This window comes from Anolis sagrei, chromosome X (assembly GCF_037176765.1).
Source record: "Anolis sagrei isolate rAnoSag1 chromosome X, rAnoSag1.mat, whole genome shotgun sequence".
Classification (NCBI taxonomy): domain Eukaryota; kingdom Metazoa; phylum Chordata; class Lepidosauria; order Squamata; family Dactyloidae; genus Anolis; species Anolis sagrei.
In genome coordinates this window covers 84,634,142-84,651,612 of record NC_090034.1, presented here as the reverse complement: position 1 = coordinate 84,651,612, position 17,471 = coordinate 84,634,142, and the positions used below count along the sequence as shown (strand labels likewise).

The 17,471-nt window shown below is 44.8% G+C and overlaps 1 protein-coding gene across 22 annotated transcripts in view; it reads right to left on the bottom strand.

Moving 5' to 3' along the window:
- MACF1 (microtubule actin crosslinking factor 1) overlaps window positions 1-17,471 on the bottom strand; it is a 398,178-nt gene that overhangs the window by 3,898 nt on the left and 376,809 nt on the right. For 9 of the 22 annotated variants that reach the window (XM_060784087.2, XM_060784094.2, XM_060784082.2 and 6 more), the window contains 15 exons: window positions 17,082-17,241; window positions 15,824-16,018; window positions 15,108-15,236; window positions 14,854-14,997; window positions 13,729-13,917; window positions 12,676-12,793; window positions 10,535-10,698; window positions 9,522-9,684; window positions 9,023-9,177; window positions 8,572-8,646; window positions 7,483-7,500; window positions 5,083-5,200; window positions 4,026-4,094; window positions 2,138-2,349; window positions 1,259-1,375 (listed from right to left, as the gene is read on the bottom strand). In XM_060784087.2, coding sequence (XP_060640070.2) covers window positions 1,259-1,375; window positions 2,138-2,349; window positions 4,026-4,094; window positions 5,083-5,200; window positions 7,483-7,500; window positions 8,572-8,646; window positions 9,023-9,177; window positions 9,522-9,684; window positions 10,535-10,698; window positions 12,676-12,793; window positions 13,729-13,917; window positions 14,854-14,997; window positions 15,108-15,236; window positions 15,824-16,018; window positions 17,082-17,241 — 2,026 coding nt within the window. The remainder of the gene's footprint in view (window positions 1-1,258; window positions 1,376-2,137; window positions 2,350-4,025; window positions 4,095-5,082; window positions 5,201-7,482; window positions 7,501-8,571; window positions 8,647-9,022; window positions 9,178-9,521; window positions 9,685-10,534; window positions 10,699-12,675; window positions 12,794-13,728; window positions 13,918-14,853; window positions 14,998-15,107; window positions 15,237-15,823; window positions 16,019-17,081; window positions 17,242-17,471) is intronic. The other 13 variants (XM_060784090.2, XM_060784092.2, XM_060784078.2 and 10 more) reach the window with 6 other exon arrangements.

Genomic DNA, 17,471 nt, shown 5'->3' with positions numbered 1-17,471 from the left:
CTGCCTTTGTTATGGCACAAGACCTGCACAACAGCCAGAAAGCCCCAAAGAGGACTTGTGTTTGAAGAGTTTGTTGTTTGGTCGACTGCTTCCCTTAAGGAAGATGGTTGGCTGACCCCTTTTTCCCTCCACTCCCAATTGATCCCAACCTTTAAGGTGCTGCAGGACAAGGGGAAAAAGAGAAGCAGACAGATGCCAAGGAAGCTCTTTTTGTGTCTCAAACAAAGAAGAATAAAGCCAGGCTGTTAAAGCAGACCTTTTGGGAAACGGGAAAATCCCCCCCTCCCCGGCACTTCTGGAGGAAGATGCAGTAGGCTAAATAGGTTGTGTGACAAGAGGATGCCCTGGAAGGGTTTAGCTGGGTGACTAAATCACTATGCAGAACCAAAATGGCTCCACAGGTGTTTTTCGACTGCAGTTGCCATTGTCTCTCAGCAGAAGTTCTGCTAGACCCAAATGTCCTGGCTTAGAACATGGCGGACACACTGGGGAAATAGAAAGGGGTCCCACCGACATGCCTTTTACAGCACAGAGGAAGGATGTGAAAATGCAAGCTAGAACATGTCCAGAGAAGGATGACCAAAATGATCACAGGTTTGGAACCATAAAATCCTATGAGAAGTGGCTGAGGGAGCTATAGGGAATGTGATATGTGGAGAAAAGAAGGCAGAGCAGACATTGTTTAAATATTTCTCCTTGCACTGAGAAGGGCAGCTTGTTCCCTCCTGTTCCAGAGGCTATGACACATTAAAGCACTGAATTCAAATTGCAGAGAACAAGATTCCACCTAAACATTAGGAAGAACTTCCTGACCAAAAGAGTTGTTCAGCAGTAGAATATGGTGCTATCTCCTTTTCTGGCAGGAATAGAAACCAATGACAAGAGCATTCAGAGAAGCAAGGTTCAAGTACAGATGGAGCTTTTTCTCCAAGACCGTGGTGCAGAGCAAAAATGGGCCACTGATCCAAGAATTAACTGCAGAACTGACAGAGCTGTATTTGTATAGAAGTCTGAGAATAATTGGGGGGGGGGGGGTATAGATTGAGAACAGGCTATGCAACAATGTAATTCTATTGTGTTAAATATTTTTTTATTAAAGAAAAAGAATCATTAAAAAAGAAAGAAATCCAAGTGAGAAGCCTGCGAAAAGCACGCCAGCCTTGCCTTCAGGAGGTTACCAAGCGTTACTAGAGCCACGGAAGCAACACGCGCAACCTCTTCTCGCCACTCGCGCTGGCCTAGGGAAGCCATACTCTACCTCAGAAGCAGACAGGCGGAGGTCAGCGCTATTGTGGCCCCTCTGGGAGGAGGGGGTCCCTGGCTTGCTGTTTGCCAACCAGGGTTTGTCATAAGAACGAGTGAAGTGATGCGGAGTCTGTGAAATGGAAAATCCAAAGAGAGGTTGAGGGGAAGGGGAAGCGAGCGAGCAGGAGGGGGAAAGGAGAATCCAAGATGGAAAGGAACAAAAACAGAAAATAAACCCTGGAATAAAACAACACAGTGGTGGATAATGACAACAAAACACACACATTGACACAATGAGTGGACAGACAGAGTCTGGGCTCTGTCCATGGGACTGGCATGGACACCTGATCCAGCCAACGAGAGGAGAGGAAACGGAGGGAGACATGCTCAGTGGTCACAGAAACCAGGACACAAAATGAGGCACAGGACGGATACAATGGGAGTGGAGGGAAGAAGTGAGACACAGGCCTCCGCCTTTTCACTCTCACTAGGGCAGCATTTTATAGGCATGACTAAATAAGAGTGGCTGAGAGATCTATGGTGGACTGCATATCATCAAGACTTAGCTGGGCACCTCTGGGGCATGTTGAAAAACACCCGCTTGTGTGCTTAATTTAGGACCCGCCAGCTCTCACACCTTGCCTCTCCTGAGTGTGCTTGACTGAGTGAGGGAAACAGGAGGGCAGAAAGGGTTTTGGGCCCGTGAGGCCTGTTCTGCTTAGAGCCTGCAGCCTTGGCTCAGAGTACACATTTTGCTTTTCAAGAGACGCTTTATATGTCCCCTGCTCCATTCTCCATTAAAGGAGAATGTTCAGGGTGGAAACTAAACCAAAACCCAAGGAGAGAACCTGAGGGGAAAGGAGCATTTTCCAATATGAGCAAATGCCCTCACCTTTGTGCCGCTTGCTGGCGTGGCTGGAGAGGATGGCATGGAAGTGCAGCTGTGGTTGCTCTGGCTGGCGCTGGAGCTGGAGCGAGTCGGGGAGGCAGCCCGTGAAGAGGGCTTGGACCGCCGGCCCCGAGATCGGAATGGTGCCATTCCCTGAGAAGCCCCCTCTGGAAGGATGAATTTCTCCCGGAGTTCAAGGTTGGTCCTTCCTCGTGCTAGAAGAAAGAAACGGCAACAACGATGACGAGCAAAATATATCTGAACCAAAAGAGCCATAACCTGAGGAGCAAATGCACGCCAGAGCCAGGCAACACCACACGCTTCTGACAGCCTGGTGCAGATTTGTAAAAGCTTGGATTCTTTCTGGCTCATTCCAACTGAATTTCATGCAGAGAAAACCATCTTAGCCTTCTCAGTTGGTTCCATCATGCCAAAGTAAAAGGGCCTTCCTCTTAGATGAAGGACTAAGTGTCTAACTCTTCTTCTGCAGTTCATACTTAGCCTGCTATCAGCCTCTGATCAATTATAGCACAGCCACACATGTCTCCAACCCTTAATCTTTGGTGTTGTTGCCTCCAAATGGACACAGAGCATCTGAAGTGACTCAAGATGGGGACCTGTCTTCCACCCCAACACTGCAGAAAGTAGAACTGGCTCAGCCACAAGGGCACTCACTGGAACAGCCCACATTCGCCTTATGTGACGAGGTCTGGTGAAGGGAGTGCCTCCAACCCCTCATTTTTTCAAGAAGTTGGAAGGAAATGCATCATGAGTGGGCACAGACTTAATCTACAACCACAAAATAACAGCTTCAATGATCTTAAACAGTTAACGTTTTCTGCAGTCTTGGGGTAAGAAGAGAATGATCCCAACAGGCAGAAGTCGAGACAACCAGGAGCAACTTTGTTAAGGAAGCAAGACCATGCAAGGCAAAAAGTGCAAGGGGAGGTCTTAGACCCCATCCCAATCCAAGGCAAGCAAGTACAGTTTCGCCCTGTGGCAGGATAACCTAGACGTTGGCAGCAACACTCAAGAAATGTTTCAAGGGAGCTGGACACAGCATTGCCAAGAGACAGCAGAGGAACAGTCTGGGTTTTCTGGCCACAAGGCGACATGCAGCTGAGTTCAAGCAAAAGGTTCTGAAGGGGCCTTAAATGTGCTTTGGATTGCGTGGATCAGAGGCAGTTATGCCACCCACAAAGGAAGAAGGGCCACCTGATAGTTTTCAATATGGCACTGGACAGCAGGCTAAAGCAAAGGACTGTCCTCCAAAGCATCCAGTACTTCCAGCTTTTGCCAGGGCACAACACCCATGAAGATAAAAGGGGCTCTTAGGATCGAGGGAGATGCTGGGAAAGGGACCAAAGGAGGAGGACAGAAACCACGGCTCTAGACATCCTGGAACTACAGCTCAACAATCACCTATGGTGGACCCCACATTTCCCAGCCCTGGACTGGAGAAGGTGATATAAGGGAGCCCAACTGGTACTTTGGATCCACTTTGGGGGGGGGGGGGGAAACAGGGTATAAATCAAATCAAATGAAACATGCTGGCATAGGGTCCCATCCTTTCTCCTCGGTCAGGCTACTAGGAGGACAAGGTGAAGTGAAGGAATACACCTGGAACCCATGGAAAGAGACTGGCCATGAACACTGAACTGAGCTACCTGTGTGCTACCTTGTGGAGAACTCGTATCTCTGCTGCTCTCAGCCCAAACCAGCAAAGGCAAGTGTTTTCAAACCTTTCCTTTTTCTTTTTTAATTTGCCAAAGCATGGCCAAAGGAAGCAACAGAATGGGCTAGAGGGGCAACAGGGAATAAGACAGGTCTGAGCAGCAAAGCCATTCCTGGCAGGAGGAGAGTGAAGAGGAAGCCAAGAAAAACCGCCAACCTATTGGAGACTGACTGGCAATCGAAGAACTGGAATCAGAGCGTTTTATTTTACTCCCAGGGTGGTGAACTAGAATAGAGAAGATACACATATGCAAAGGAAAGAAGGAGCAGGAAAACACACAGCCAGATAGGACTGCTAAAGTGGGAATTGAAGCATTGAAAGAGAAGAGCTTACAGAAGCAAAAGAATTCACAGGTTGTAGGAGGAGAAGAGTTCCATTATTTCCTCTTTATTCACATTCATGTTGACCCTACTACTCTCAAGTAAATAAACTCATGTAAATAAACCAATGCCACAGAAAATCTAAATAGCTTCCTCTCTACCACTAACGTAGGATGGAGAAAATTCACAAGGAAGTTCTCCTTCTCAAGGCTTGCACTGAAGTTCTCTTCACCGGGACTGTGGTGCAGTTGGCTGGGAGTCAGCTGCATTAAGATAACTACTGACCAAAAGGCCATGAGTTCGAAGCCAGCCCAGGTCGGAGTGAGCTTCTGACCAATTTGTGTAGCTTGCTGTCGACCTTTGCAGCTTGAAAGACAGTTGCATCTGTCAAGTAGGAAATTTAGGTGCTGCTTACGTGGAGGCTAATTTACGATGCCATAAAAACCTCCAGCAAGCATGCAAAGAATGAGGAAGTACTTTATCAGTGTCACAAATGGACGGTGACATGACAGCTCCCCTGGTAGCCAGAATATCCTCATAAAAAAGCTGGAATGTTAAATAGCCTCTGTGTCTCTCTATATCTGTTATGTGTCTATGGCATTGAATGTTTGCCATGTATATGTACATTGTAATCCGCCCTGAGTCCCCTGCGGGGTGAGAAGGGCGGAATATAAATCCTGTAAATAAATAAATAAATTTCAGTAGGAACTTTGCACAAGAAACTTGGCCATTATTTCTGCTCCAAAGGTGATACTGACTTCCCACCCATCCACTCTAAATGCCAGCTACTTCAGTGCCTCTCAGTTGAGCTGACAAGAGGAAAAATCTTCCTTCATGACCCAGAATCTTGAGAGGCTGAACACCCACATCTGCGAACAGCATGCATTTCTTACCTCGGCAGGGATCGTTCTTCACTAGAAACTCATCCAGGGCCATCCAGCCTCCGCCGACACGGACCATGACTGTGCTGCGCAGGATACGGACCAGCCGCAACTGCTGCGAATCGCCAAACTGTGGAGGTAGGGAGCAGAGAAAGGTTTAAGCACACAGTGGCACCAGTGGGCATCATGCAGCACAAAAGGCACACATGCGCTTCTCCAGAAGGGACTGCAGCAGGACAGGCAAGCCACGTGTGGATTTTGGAATTCCCTTTCCTACAGGGTATTTTAAAATAGAGCAGATGGGTATTCATGCACCATTAAAATGGGACTTAATCAAAATCGTAAACTGCTTCCTTGGGTGGAGGAACGGCTCAGTGGTAGAGCACATCTGTTGCAAGCAGAGGATTCCAGGCTCAACTTCGAGCATCCCCCAATTTATAAGAAGGACATGGGGATGGGAAAGACCCCCCTGGAGACCCTGGGAAGGCACTGCCAGCCAGAGTAGGTCACATACGGTCCAGTGAGCTGACTCTCTGAGGCAGCTTCTAATGTTCATGTTTGCCAAAAATCCTCTTCTGCTGCATTTACGCATCTCTGTGCTCCTCTCCCTTTGGCCCAATTCAGTCACTCAGTCTATTTGGAACATAGAAATCCCAGGCTTCTTTCTCAATTAATTTGCATATTTTGGGGAGCAGTTCGGAGTCACCTCTACGTTGGTCCTGATGCAGTCCATTCTGAAAAGGGGTAGGTTGATATTCAAACAAAGATCAGCATAGGAATTCTAGCGCAGCAGCTTTGGATAGAGAAGCCATTTACCCATTTGGAAGCCCCATTGAATTCCCAGTTTGGAACACACCGTTACCCCATCATCCCATGGCAGAGAAGCTAATCACAACAGCAGTTAAGGAGCAGAAGACTTATTAATTGTCAGGATAATTAGTAATCTAAGATTTCTGCAATTTGTAGCGTTGGCCAAACAAGTCCCAGGAACATGCAGCAAGTCCGTCTGGCCCAGAAACCCACTCTGCTCAGGGCAGCTTCTCCAGCACATGCTTCCAATTCCTAATCATGCCTTTTCAGAAACCTTTCCTATGAACCTGCAAGGGGAGATCTATTTACAGATGGGAAACAGGGCACTTCTATATAACAAAATTACAGTTTCCGAAGTGATTCAGATATTTTTCATATTTTCAGCTCATCACCTTTTTTTGTTTTTTTTGTTTTTGTTTTTTGCAAGATGCTAACTTTGCTCTTTCCCCAGTCTTGGAAATTCAAGTCCACTTTGACCAATGGACAATCCAGTATACACTTATAATCAAAGTTCACCCTGCATTAAATGTTCCAATCTTTTACTATTTAGCATGAAAGAAGGATATCACAAACAAAATGAATTTCAAATGCATTTCTTCAGTCCATAGTTAACGATTTGGAAGCAGAAAGGAGAATAACTTTTGTTTTTGTTTTTATCTTCTTGCAATTGTGAGTTATTAAACCAAGATCTATGCAGGCAACTGAAAGGTTTAGTTCTAATTGTGAATGGGAATTACCCAAAATGAATTCAGCACTTGCACTCCAAAAGCAGTGAAAAATTAATTGGAAGCCATCTAGATGCTGGTATACTGAATGCACCATGGACACATTGATTCTATGCACCAAACCCAGAAACTGCATCTTTTGGAACATTCAAAAGTTTAAACTTCAAAAGAACTAGGCTTCAGTGAACTTCCAAGTCTCAAAAGTTACAGCAAAAGGACTGACTTCTAGAAAGAAACCCTTTGCACATGAACGAATGGTTCACTTTCAGGTAGAGATAGGAAGTCTGAAAAAAGTAGCTACTAATTTCTTTGTCTTGAGTATTAGAAGGGTTCTTTGAGTCTCTGGACATTATGAGGTTGGGTTTGATTGTATTTGGATTGCGTTTGGATATTGTGGTCAAGATCCATCAGTAGACTTCAGTACCAGCGGAATTGGAAAGGACCACAATTCAGCCATGGTTTCCATAAAATTCTGTAACCGAGAGTGAGTACACTTAGTGAGTAGCTGGTTTCAAAGCTTAACAGCCCTGCTTACCTTATTAACCAGCTTGTCCACACAATTCATATACAATAGACTTCCTTGAAAGGAAGTTATAAAGGCCTCAAAATTTGAAACCGTCACACATTGTTTGTGTGCACAAATATCAGCCACTGTACTTCTGCTTTCATTGCATCCCCTGCTCGAAATATCACCATATACCAGGATCTTTGCTGAGTTAATACATCAAGCTTATTATCACAGCATTCTCACAAGCACAACCACCGACAGCAATGAGAAGGCAAGGCACACTTAGTTGGCCAGACATGCAATTCTTCTAAGGAAAAGCGACTTTAGAAGAGAAGGTAGAGGTAGCATTGCAAAAGCCACACACTGTACCTGGTTGCCGAGGAAAAACTACAAAAAGAAGGTGTGCACAGAAGAAGGAGTAAGAAGGGGAGAGAAAACATGGACAGAGTTAACAGCAACGCAACAGTGAAAAAAAGTTTTCGTTAACCACAAGTATCACTCACTTGAGTATTTCACATGGCTCAACAGATTAAGGCACACACTTCTGACTATTTCCCTTTCCAACTGACAGACAAATAGAAAATGCTGCACATTTCAATGAGCAGCAACAAGAAGCCTTTGTCCAGTTTGGGCCCTCTAGCATATAGTCAACGGCTCGTTTGACTCTTTATGCCAGAGCTCTCTCCTCCTTGCCAGGCTTGTCAAGGTCTTCATCTTGTCTGGGACTCAGCCAAAAGCTCATTGGTTTGGGCAAATATGAACCAGAGTTAGAGATGGCAGCTTGACAGGAGAACATTTAAAGAACTTGAAACAAAACAGACTAAAAGAACATAGAACATTTTTGAGCCTACAATGTGTTTTCAGCATTTTCTGAAACAATTTCTTCAGGGCAGGCAGAAACATAAAAGAGCACATACGTAAACAGCTCAGAAAAGCAGTAATGAAGTCACTTTTTCCTGCCCAGAACTGATCAATGGAACAGGCTGGCAACAGTGGTGACATGATGTGAATTTCCCCACTTCCTGACAAAGTTTGGTAGATTCACTTAGAGGGATGAGTCCTTCAGTAGCGGTTGTTTGTATGGCAGCTAAATAGTTAATTGCATGGCAGCTAAAGAGTAGAACTTCCGCATGAAACAGAAGTAATACAGGACGGGCAAGTTCACTCACGCCCTGCCAAGTTTCCCAAAGGTTCTTTTTCCAGAAACAAGACAGTGGAGGTGACATGCTGAGGAATCAAGCAAGGCTCCTTCTTGTGTTCAGGAAGGAAACCTACTTCTCTAAATTGTCACCACCGACCTGACCATCTGAGACTTTCCCATTCAAGCACACTCCCTGCCAATCCCCATGTGTTTTGTTCTGGAGTTAGGACTTGAAGGGACATCTAGTAGAATGCTGGAATCAGTGTTCTGGAAATTGTTATATCACAAATGCAAACCATGAGTGCTCTCCTCCTCACCCGGTATTTGTTCTCTCCAATCTGCTCCACTTGGAACCTCTTTGCGCACTTGCATTGCGCCACTTGCCTCGTCACCTGTTCAGCAGGAAGAGAGAAGAGATGGCAGTTAATCCACTGGACTGAAGGATAGGAGACACAGAGGCTGGTCCCTAATGCTAAGGCAAAGCCTTAGGCTTCCACAGTTGTAGCAGCAGATCCATTTTCTTACCACAACCCAGTATGTCTAAGAGACCCTGACTGGCCTAAGGTCATTTCGTGAACTTCATGCTGAATGGGAATATTGGCCCAGAATACCCAAGGGCTTGATTTGATGCTCTCTCCATTGTACAGTTTTGCTATTAGCATTGAAAATCCTATTCTGCTTTGGATGTCTGGCTTGGGCAAAGCCCCTCATGCCTTGTTGAAGCATTATGCCCCCACCCCTTGCTTTCCTTGTCAAAAAGGACCTTACCTCATCCTCGATTTTGTCTGCATCCGTGGTGGGCCGGTAAGCATCTTTATTAGGATGCAGAGCTGCAACAAACTCATAATAGTCGATGTAGCCATCCCCGTCCCGGTCAAAGATATCAGCTACAGCAGTCATCTCCAACTTTGTGGTGGGGAATTCTGAAGGAGAGACAACACAGAGTTCTGAGTGGTCTGAAATGAAGATGCTAGACTAGGGTTCTGTCTAGCTCAGCAATACATCTGGCCATAAAGACTCTGGGATTTATGATTTCCCCCAACATCTTAAGACTGTGGCCACCCAGATGCTGCCCACCAATGACTTTCATGAGATGATCTGGCGGGGGGGGGGGGGGCACTGGAGGCAGAACTAAATATGAGGAAGGGATCCCTTTTCGCCTGCAAGCTAAATAGGACATCGATACTTTCTGCTCAGCTACTGATCCAGAAGAGGAACCTCTCCAGCAAAGAATGGCAAAAATGCAGTGACAATTCAGAGCACTCACTGGATGCCAGGATCCCATCGATGAACTCCTGCCGGGTGATCTTCCCATCCTGATCTTTGTCGATGCGCCGGAAAAAGTCCATGACGCGTGACTTCTTGTGATTCATCCACCGCATGTACTTCTTCCGCCATACATCAAAGTCAAAGTTGGCAAACTCTTTCAACTGCCAGGGAGGAGAGAAATGGCACTGTTAGATTTCACCTTAAAAGACGCATAATGAAACAAGCGTAGAAAAACTGAAGGCACAGGAGGGAGAGGCCGCATTCTCCTCCAAATATTGGATTTTGCCAGTGATTTCAGAAGACAGTGAAGGCAACCTGGATGCAGGTCCCCAGAATAATTTCCTGGTCTTTTATCCGTACTTTTAAGTAGAAAGCCACCTATGAACACTTGTATTGACAGTGGGACATAAGCATCATAAAAAGGGAAGGGAGAGATGCTTTCAGTTTACATCCCACAAGAAGCAAGAGGATATAACCTCTTCCAAGACTGTCCAAACATTGCTTTGGGAGGAAGAGAGCTGATATGCAAAAATAAAATAAAATAATAATTTTAAAAAGCCTCCAGTTTGATTGTTTCCACTTGACTAAAATTTGGGAGCTACTCCTACAGGCCTTTCTTGCAAGACCAAGAATGAGAAAATGATTTGACAGTTCGAACTGCACAGAAGGCAAGAGCCCTTTCCTGCTCCAGTCCCATCCTAAGAAGTGGTCCTGAAAAGTCACCCATGATCCTCTACTTGAAGCAGTCCCTTAAAAGGGAAGAAATTACCACAGACAAGAAAACTTGTGGGGGGGGGGGGGGGACGACGACGACGACTGGCACTTGAAACAGGCCAGGTAACAGTTAATGCTGCCAGGTTTCCTTGGAGATTGCTGGAATGTTGCACCTTGCCTGCATCCCACCTGCTTTTGTCCCTTCCAGCTTGCTTCCTGTAGTATGCAAAGGCTTCCTCGGTGCATGTGTCAAAGGCTTAAGCCGGAGGTGTCACTGTGTGGGATAGGAATGGTTACCTCTTCCAGGCGGTCCAGGGCATCGTTGAGCTTGCGCTGCCGCTCCAGGGCCAGGAGCCAGACCTGCTGCCATCGGGCTGAGAGCTGGTTGATGCGTGGGTTCTTGGCCTCCGACTGGGAGAGAACAGGCATCAGAGGAGGCGAAGGCTGGGTTAAAGATTTTCCTGGAAATAAAGGAGAAAAGAAAAGACCCTCACAATACTTAGAGGCAATAAAGCAATCCCCTAAAGAAGATCTGCTCTAAGATCTGCTGGGGAGGCCCTCCTCTCACTTCAGCCACCGTCACAAGCATGGTTGGTGGGGACTAGGGAGAGGGCCTTCTCAGTGATGGTCCCCTGGACTTTGGAACATCCTCAGGGAGATTAAGCAAGCCCCCACATTGTCCACCTTTCATAGGGAGCTGAAAACCTGAATGTTCCAGCAGGTTTTCGAGAATGATTAGTCCCTAGGTCGTCAGTTAGTACTCTGTTCTACACTTTCTCCACTTCCCCAGTCCTATGATACGCTGTTTGCACTATCCCATGCTCAGCTCTTTTATAGTTGACCATGCCCATTTTGTAGACCTAGCTATTGGTTTTTGTTGAACCTTGTCTAATGGAGTTATAATTGCAATCGGTTTAAATTTTTATTGTTGTCTTTTAGTAGGATTTTTGTGTTTTATGGTGCTTTTATTTTAATCTGTCTGTATGATCTTCTTCTTGGCAATTGAATATTTTGCTTTATATGTTGGAAACTGTCCGAGCCCCTTTAGGGAGATAGGGCGGTACACAAATAAAGTTTTATTATTATTTATTATTAAGCTGCGCAAAAGGAGAGGGAAACATCCCTCTAGGAAGAGGGCTTTGAGGAAACACAGAAGATTAATGCTCAGGTCTCCCCCTGGCAGAGGAGAACCCAGCACAATCACGCCAGTTAATAGAAATGATCCTGCATTCACAGAAAATGCATGTCCCCTCTAAGAAAGGACTCTGCCACCAAAGGGTGTTGGAACCGTTAGCTTTTTCTTTGATCTCTTAACAAAGAAAGGCAGAACATAAAATGAATCATTGTAGTAATGACTGAACCACGGGGCATGTAGAAAATCACTCAGACCTAGATGTGCACCAGAGCTAGAAGATAACTGACCTTGCTCAGATCTTGGGTTCTGAAAGCTAGATTCAGCCCTGGAATATACTGCAGTATACAGTATGACCTTATTGATAAAGATGATCCATGCCTTAGTTCCATCTCGTATGGATTACTGCAATGCACTCTATGTGGGGCTGCCTCTGAAGACTGCTCGAAAGCTTCAACTACTACAAAAATCAGCAGCCAGGCTGCTGTCCGAGGTGGGTCACAGAGATCATACCAACCTCCTGAAGCAGCTCCACTGGTTGCCCATTTGCTTCCAGGCCCAATTCAAAGTGTAGGTTATTACCTATAAAGCGGTTCAGGTCCTGCCTATTTACGCAACCGCATCCCCCCCTTATGAATTTGTTTGGGACTGATGGGGACGAGGGAGAGGGCCTTCTCAGTAGTGCCCCGTTACCCCACTCTGGAATGCTCTCCTCAGGGAGATTAGACAAGCAATCACCCTTACGACATTTTTGAGGGATTTGAAGACATGACTGTTTAAATAGGCTTTTGGCGATGATTAGTCAATCACTTTAATATGGACAGGGTGGCTGTTTATATGGATACGCCTCAATTCGGGTAGTAGGCCCTTTTTAAATCATGGGAATGACTGAGTTTTTAAACTAATGTTTTAGAAATTTTATTGTTAATTTTTGTTACTTGTGCTCTGTTTTTATTGTGATTATTTGTATATTGAGTTGAAATGTCCTTATTTGATTATTTTATATATCTTACTGTATTTATTCATGGTGTGAACCGCCCCGGGTCCCTTGGGGAGATGGGGTGGGATACAAATAAAATATTATTATTATTATTATTATTATTATTATTATTATTATTAAGATTATTAAGATGGAGTCACACCTGACCAATGCAAAGTATTATTTCTGAGAAATCACAGGCAACCAGCCTTTAGGAATTGAGGGCAATAAAATGTTATATGTCATAGTTCTCTTGGAGACTGGACCTATAACGCCTTACTTCTTTTATTATTCTCAAATCCAAAGCTAGCTAAGTCCTTGACGTACTATTGCTTCGTGATTTCTCACTGAGAGGACCATGGCTTGGCTCGGTGGCTTTCCTCTTGTATGTTTTCGTGACACGATCCACGTCCGGCTGTTTTCGCGTCATTTCTTCCATAAATGACTGGCAAATGCAATAAGAGGGAGGAAAGATAAAGAAGAAAGGAAAAGGTTACTACTGTAGTTACAGTTGTCTTTCTGCTACATAGGGAGCTGTGGCCTATCAAATCTCATCTGGTTTTCATTTTTGGATAGCTTGAGATTCCACCAGCCATTGCTAACACAACTTTGGGCACTTTCTAGTTGCAGGGATTGGATGTGTGACTGTGATGGCTGAGAGTGATAGCAGGTGTGATCTGAGACACTTGGGTAGTAACATATTAAATTTAGGTAGCCCTATTCAAAGCTTCTTAAACTGTGGGTTGGAATCCTTTAACTGGTAGTCATGAAAGATTTCTGTAGTTTGCCACCTAGTGGTGGTTTTGGACATCTACAGAAATCCGGGGCGGGAGACAATATAATATATTCTGCTATTTGAGGTTACTAACCAAGTGTGCCAGTATGGCATGAAAAATGTCAAAAATGCTCTACATCCCGTAATAATAAACTTAGCAGTAGCAAATACTCAGCCAAGCTTTAATTCTTTATGTAAAAATAAACAAATACACCCATCTCATTAGCATGCAAATTTGTTTTCATCTTCAAAAAATGGTAAAATTCTGTGTTTTATGTGTTTTAAATTCTTTTAAAATAAATTTCTTTATGATTTATTTTATCAGGAAATGTTTGATTTGTATACCTGTTTTGTATATACCTATATAATCAGGGGTTTTGAAAAAAAATTATTGGGTGAAAAGGGGTCACAAATAGAAAAAGTTTAAGAAGCCCTGCTCTAGATCCCAGGCCAGGCCAAAGGAGGAGCAGCCAAGTCACCCACAACCCTTGAAGATGCAGGGAGGCTGCAATTGCCTTTTTTTTTCCAAATCCCTGCAAATCACCTTCCCAATTAAAAACAGAGCAAAGGAGCAGGAAGGAGACCAACCACCTGACCCAAGTTACCTGGTGCTCTGCAATCAGGGCTTTGACTTGATCAATGTTCTGTGGCATGGGGTCCTGGTCCCGTTGGATGAGTGCCGTTTCGGCCCACTGAATCCATGCCAGGAGCTGCTCCAGCAGCTGAGCATTGGCCACCAGCTCTGACAAGGCAGCTTCCAACCGCTGCTGGTGCTGCTTGGCCCAGGCAAGGACCTGGTGAAGGAGGGAAAGGCAGCAAAAAAACAAAACAAAACAAAACAACACATCAAGGAGGGAGGAAGAGGCAACCAAGTAAAGCTTTCATGTTATTTTAACGTGGGCCATTTTGGGTGGGGTTGTTATGAAGATATATACAGTACAGTCTCCCTTATCCAATCTTCATTCATCCAACTTTCTGTATTAACCAATGCAGTCTGTCTCCTGCCCTGAATAATGTCCAGGGTGGGAAAAGAAAGAACCTTTGTCTGTTTTGCTGCTAAATACATACTACATAATGTTACGGTGCATTGAACTGCTTTTCTGTTGATTTGTTGTAAAACATGATGTTTTGGTGCTCAGTTTGTAAAATCATAATGTAATTTGATGTTTAATAGGCTTTTCCTTAATTAATTAATTAAAAACATTTATATTCCGCCCTTCTCACCCCAAAGGGGACTCAGGGCGGAGCACAACATATATACGGCAAACATTCAGTGCCGGGACAAGAATTCATTGTATGCATACCTTAATATTAACATTAATCCCTCCTTATTATCCAACATTTTCGCTTATCCAACATTCTGCTGGCCCATTTATGTTGGAAAAGTGAGACTCTACTGTAATTTTGAAGAAAATAACAGCCTCCCTCTCCAAGGCTGAGAGAGTGGGACTTGTCCAAGTCACCCAGTATGTTTCCTAGCTGAGGAGGGATTCCAATCCAGGTCTCTGGAGTCTTAGTCCAACTCAGCATTTTAGGAATGACATTGATTTCCTATATTCTTTAGCTGTGCTTCCCTGCTCAGGTGAGGGAGGAGGCATGGGGGCCTTCTCTCTCCTTTTTTTTTTTTTTTTTTTTTTTTTTGAATAAGGACTCTCAAGACAATTCAGAAGACAGAAAGGGCTAGAATGCAGAACCCTTACAGAACCCACAAACTGGTCCCAATAACTTACTTCTTCAAACCGAGCCCGGATTATGGTGATCCAATGCTTGATGGTGGTGATGCAGTCAGGGTGGCACACGGCTAAGATGACCTCTCCCATCCCCACAGCCACAGTCACATCTGATATTTTCTCCTCAACTTTCTTCATGAACTCCTGTGTTGGCAACACAAATGGATGTATTGTCATTGAGTGCCCTGTAAGGGATCCCTGAGCCAGTTCCCACAAGCCTTGTGCCTTTTGCTACCTTGGGAAGAGTGGCCTACCTTGTGCGTGTCAATGAGCGACTGCAAGGCCTCTGCATCATCCGGTAAAGCACCTCTGAAGCGAAGGGTCTGCTCAGCTTCTGAGAGCCAGTCCAGCAGCAAATGGACAGCAGTCCGGAACTCTTCCGCCTGAAAGGAGAAAACACATGTTGCCAATTCACAGCAAGGAACCACCCAAGTTGCAATGGCATCTTGGGCTACAGTGGGTCACCAATATGGCCCAAGGCAGTTTAGAGACAGGGAAAGAAAGCAACAGGAATAATTTTTCCATCCTATTGAGTCACCTTTAACCAAACAAAAATAGCAACTGTGGATACTTCTTCCTAAACTGCAGGATGGACCAAAGCCTCGGAGACGAAGAAGTCACCTTTCCTGCCAATGGCATATGACTATAAATGTCTCTAGTGCTACACAGCCACTCAATAAAGGCAATGTGGGATTCTATGGATGCAGAGAAGACTTCAAATTCAGATAAATTCCTTCTTTTTAGAAGGAATTTGGGGGTTGGCAGGAAGGGAGAAAAAACAGTGCCTTCAGTTGTTTGACTTCAACTGTGGCTGCTAAACATCATTTGAATCAAAAGAACAGTATTTAGCAATGGCAAACCAGTCCCAGCACTTTTCTCCCTTTCCCAGCAAGAGGACTATCAGGATCCAAACTGGATCATATGAGTTTGTAAACAGGAGCTGCCTTCCCCTCCTCTCTTCTCCCCACACCTGCTTAAAGGCTTGCTCCAGCCGGATTTGCTTCAGGACGGACATCTTGCAGACAGTGTCCCAGCGGTTGCTCAGTTCCTGAAGCTGTACTTTCACCCATGTTGTATCGTCGCGGCTGTTCTCAATGAGTTCCCGGCCAGAGCGCTTCAGAACTTGGACGGTACCGGTCCGCTTTCCAAGTTCCTTCTGGAAGACCTGCCAAAAGTGGAAGGGGATGTATTGACAGATCTGCGCAAGGATCCCTGAAGTTCTTTGGCACACTTCTGGCTAACAGAGGCTGTAGCATGAACCTGTTCCCTGCATTAAAGGTTTCTTCTAAAGAAGGAAAATCTACAAGATTAAACTAGAAACAATCTAGTCCAACCCATGGTTCATATGAGACTCTATAATTCAGGACTATGTCCAATTTCTGCTTAAACACTTCCAGTAAAGTAGGCCACCATCTCCTCAAGCAACCTGGTTATTGACAGAGCCCTCATGGTTAGGGTGCCTTTTCTTAAGTTCCAATTTTCAGCTATTGGTTTCCATCTTATCCTCTGGGGAAATGGAGTTAATACTATGACTAGTGCAAGAGTAAAAAGTTCTATGCAATAATAAATGTGTTTAATATAGCATGTTCCATTATGCTTTGCTGTCACAAAACTTTGTTCTTGGGCTATCCATTATCTTAGCTGCTTTTCTTTGGATGTGTCCGAATTTGTCAACATCCTTCTTGGAACAGATGGGCACAGTGTGCTCCGCATGTGGTGTAGAAGAATGTAGTCCCAAGAGCTAGCCAAAATCTTCTTGTTAATACAGCTCAAGACAGCATTCATTATTTTTTAAAACTGTCTCATCAGACTGCTGTCTCATATTAAGAAACCTGCCTGCTTTCTCAAATGCTACACTAGGTCTTCTTCATTCTAAATTTTTCATCTTTGGCCTTTTTGTTTTTGGTCATCCAAAAGCAACACTAGACAGTTATCTCTATTGAAATCTATATTCTTAGTTAGGGGATCCCTTTGAACCTCCTTCTTGTCTTCCATTGTGTTGTCCCTCCCTTCCAGCTTCTGCATAATTTGCAGAATTGATAAGCAATCCTCCTTTGCGTCACTGAGAAATACACTGACTATGGACAGAGCTCTGCTGCACTTCACTTGAGAACTTCTGGGTTTTTGCTGTTAATTAGCAAGTGTTGAATGTGACACGGTTGCAAGACTGCTTTGCTGAAATGAAGATCCCCTCAGGCCTGCCCCAGTTCTTGTCCTGCTGATGTTACCTTGTGAGCATCGATTAAGTTCATGACCAGGTCCAAGTCGCCGTGGACGGGCTGGTCTTCGGCCAACTGCGGCTCCACTTTGTACAGCCAGTCAACTAGGGCTTGCAAGGCATCCATGAACTGCCCAGAGAAGAGAAGGGCCTCTTCCAGTTTGTGCTGCCTGTCAATGGAGAAAAACAGGAGTTTAGTGGTCTCCCCTTGGTTTGCTTTCTTGTTAAACTTGAGTTTTGTTCTGGATGTGGTCAGTGCTTCATAAAGAGGAACTATGGCCCTGGACTTTTGAACCCATGCTCCTAGGCCTGCTGCACTGAGCCTGCTCTGTTGCAATGGGAGATTTCTGAAAGTTTCTACTCTCAGTTTAGTAGGACCCCAACAAAGGCCTTCAGCAGT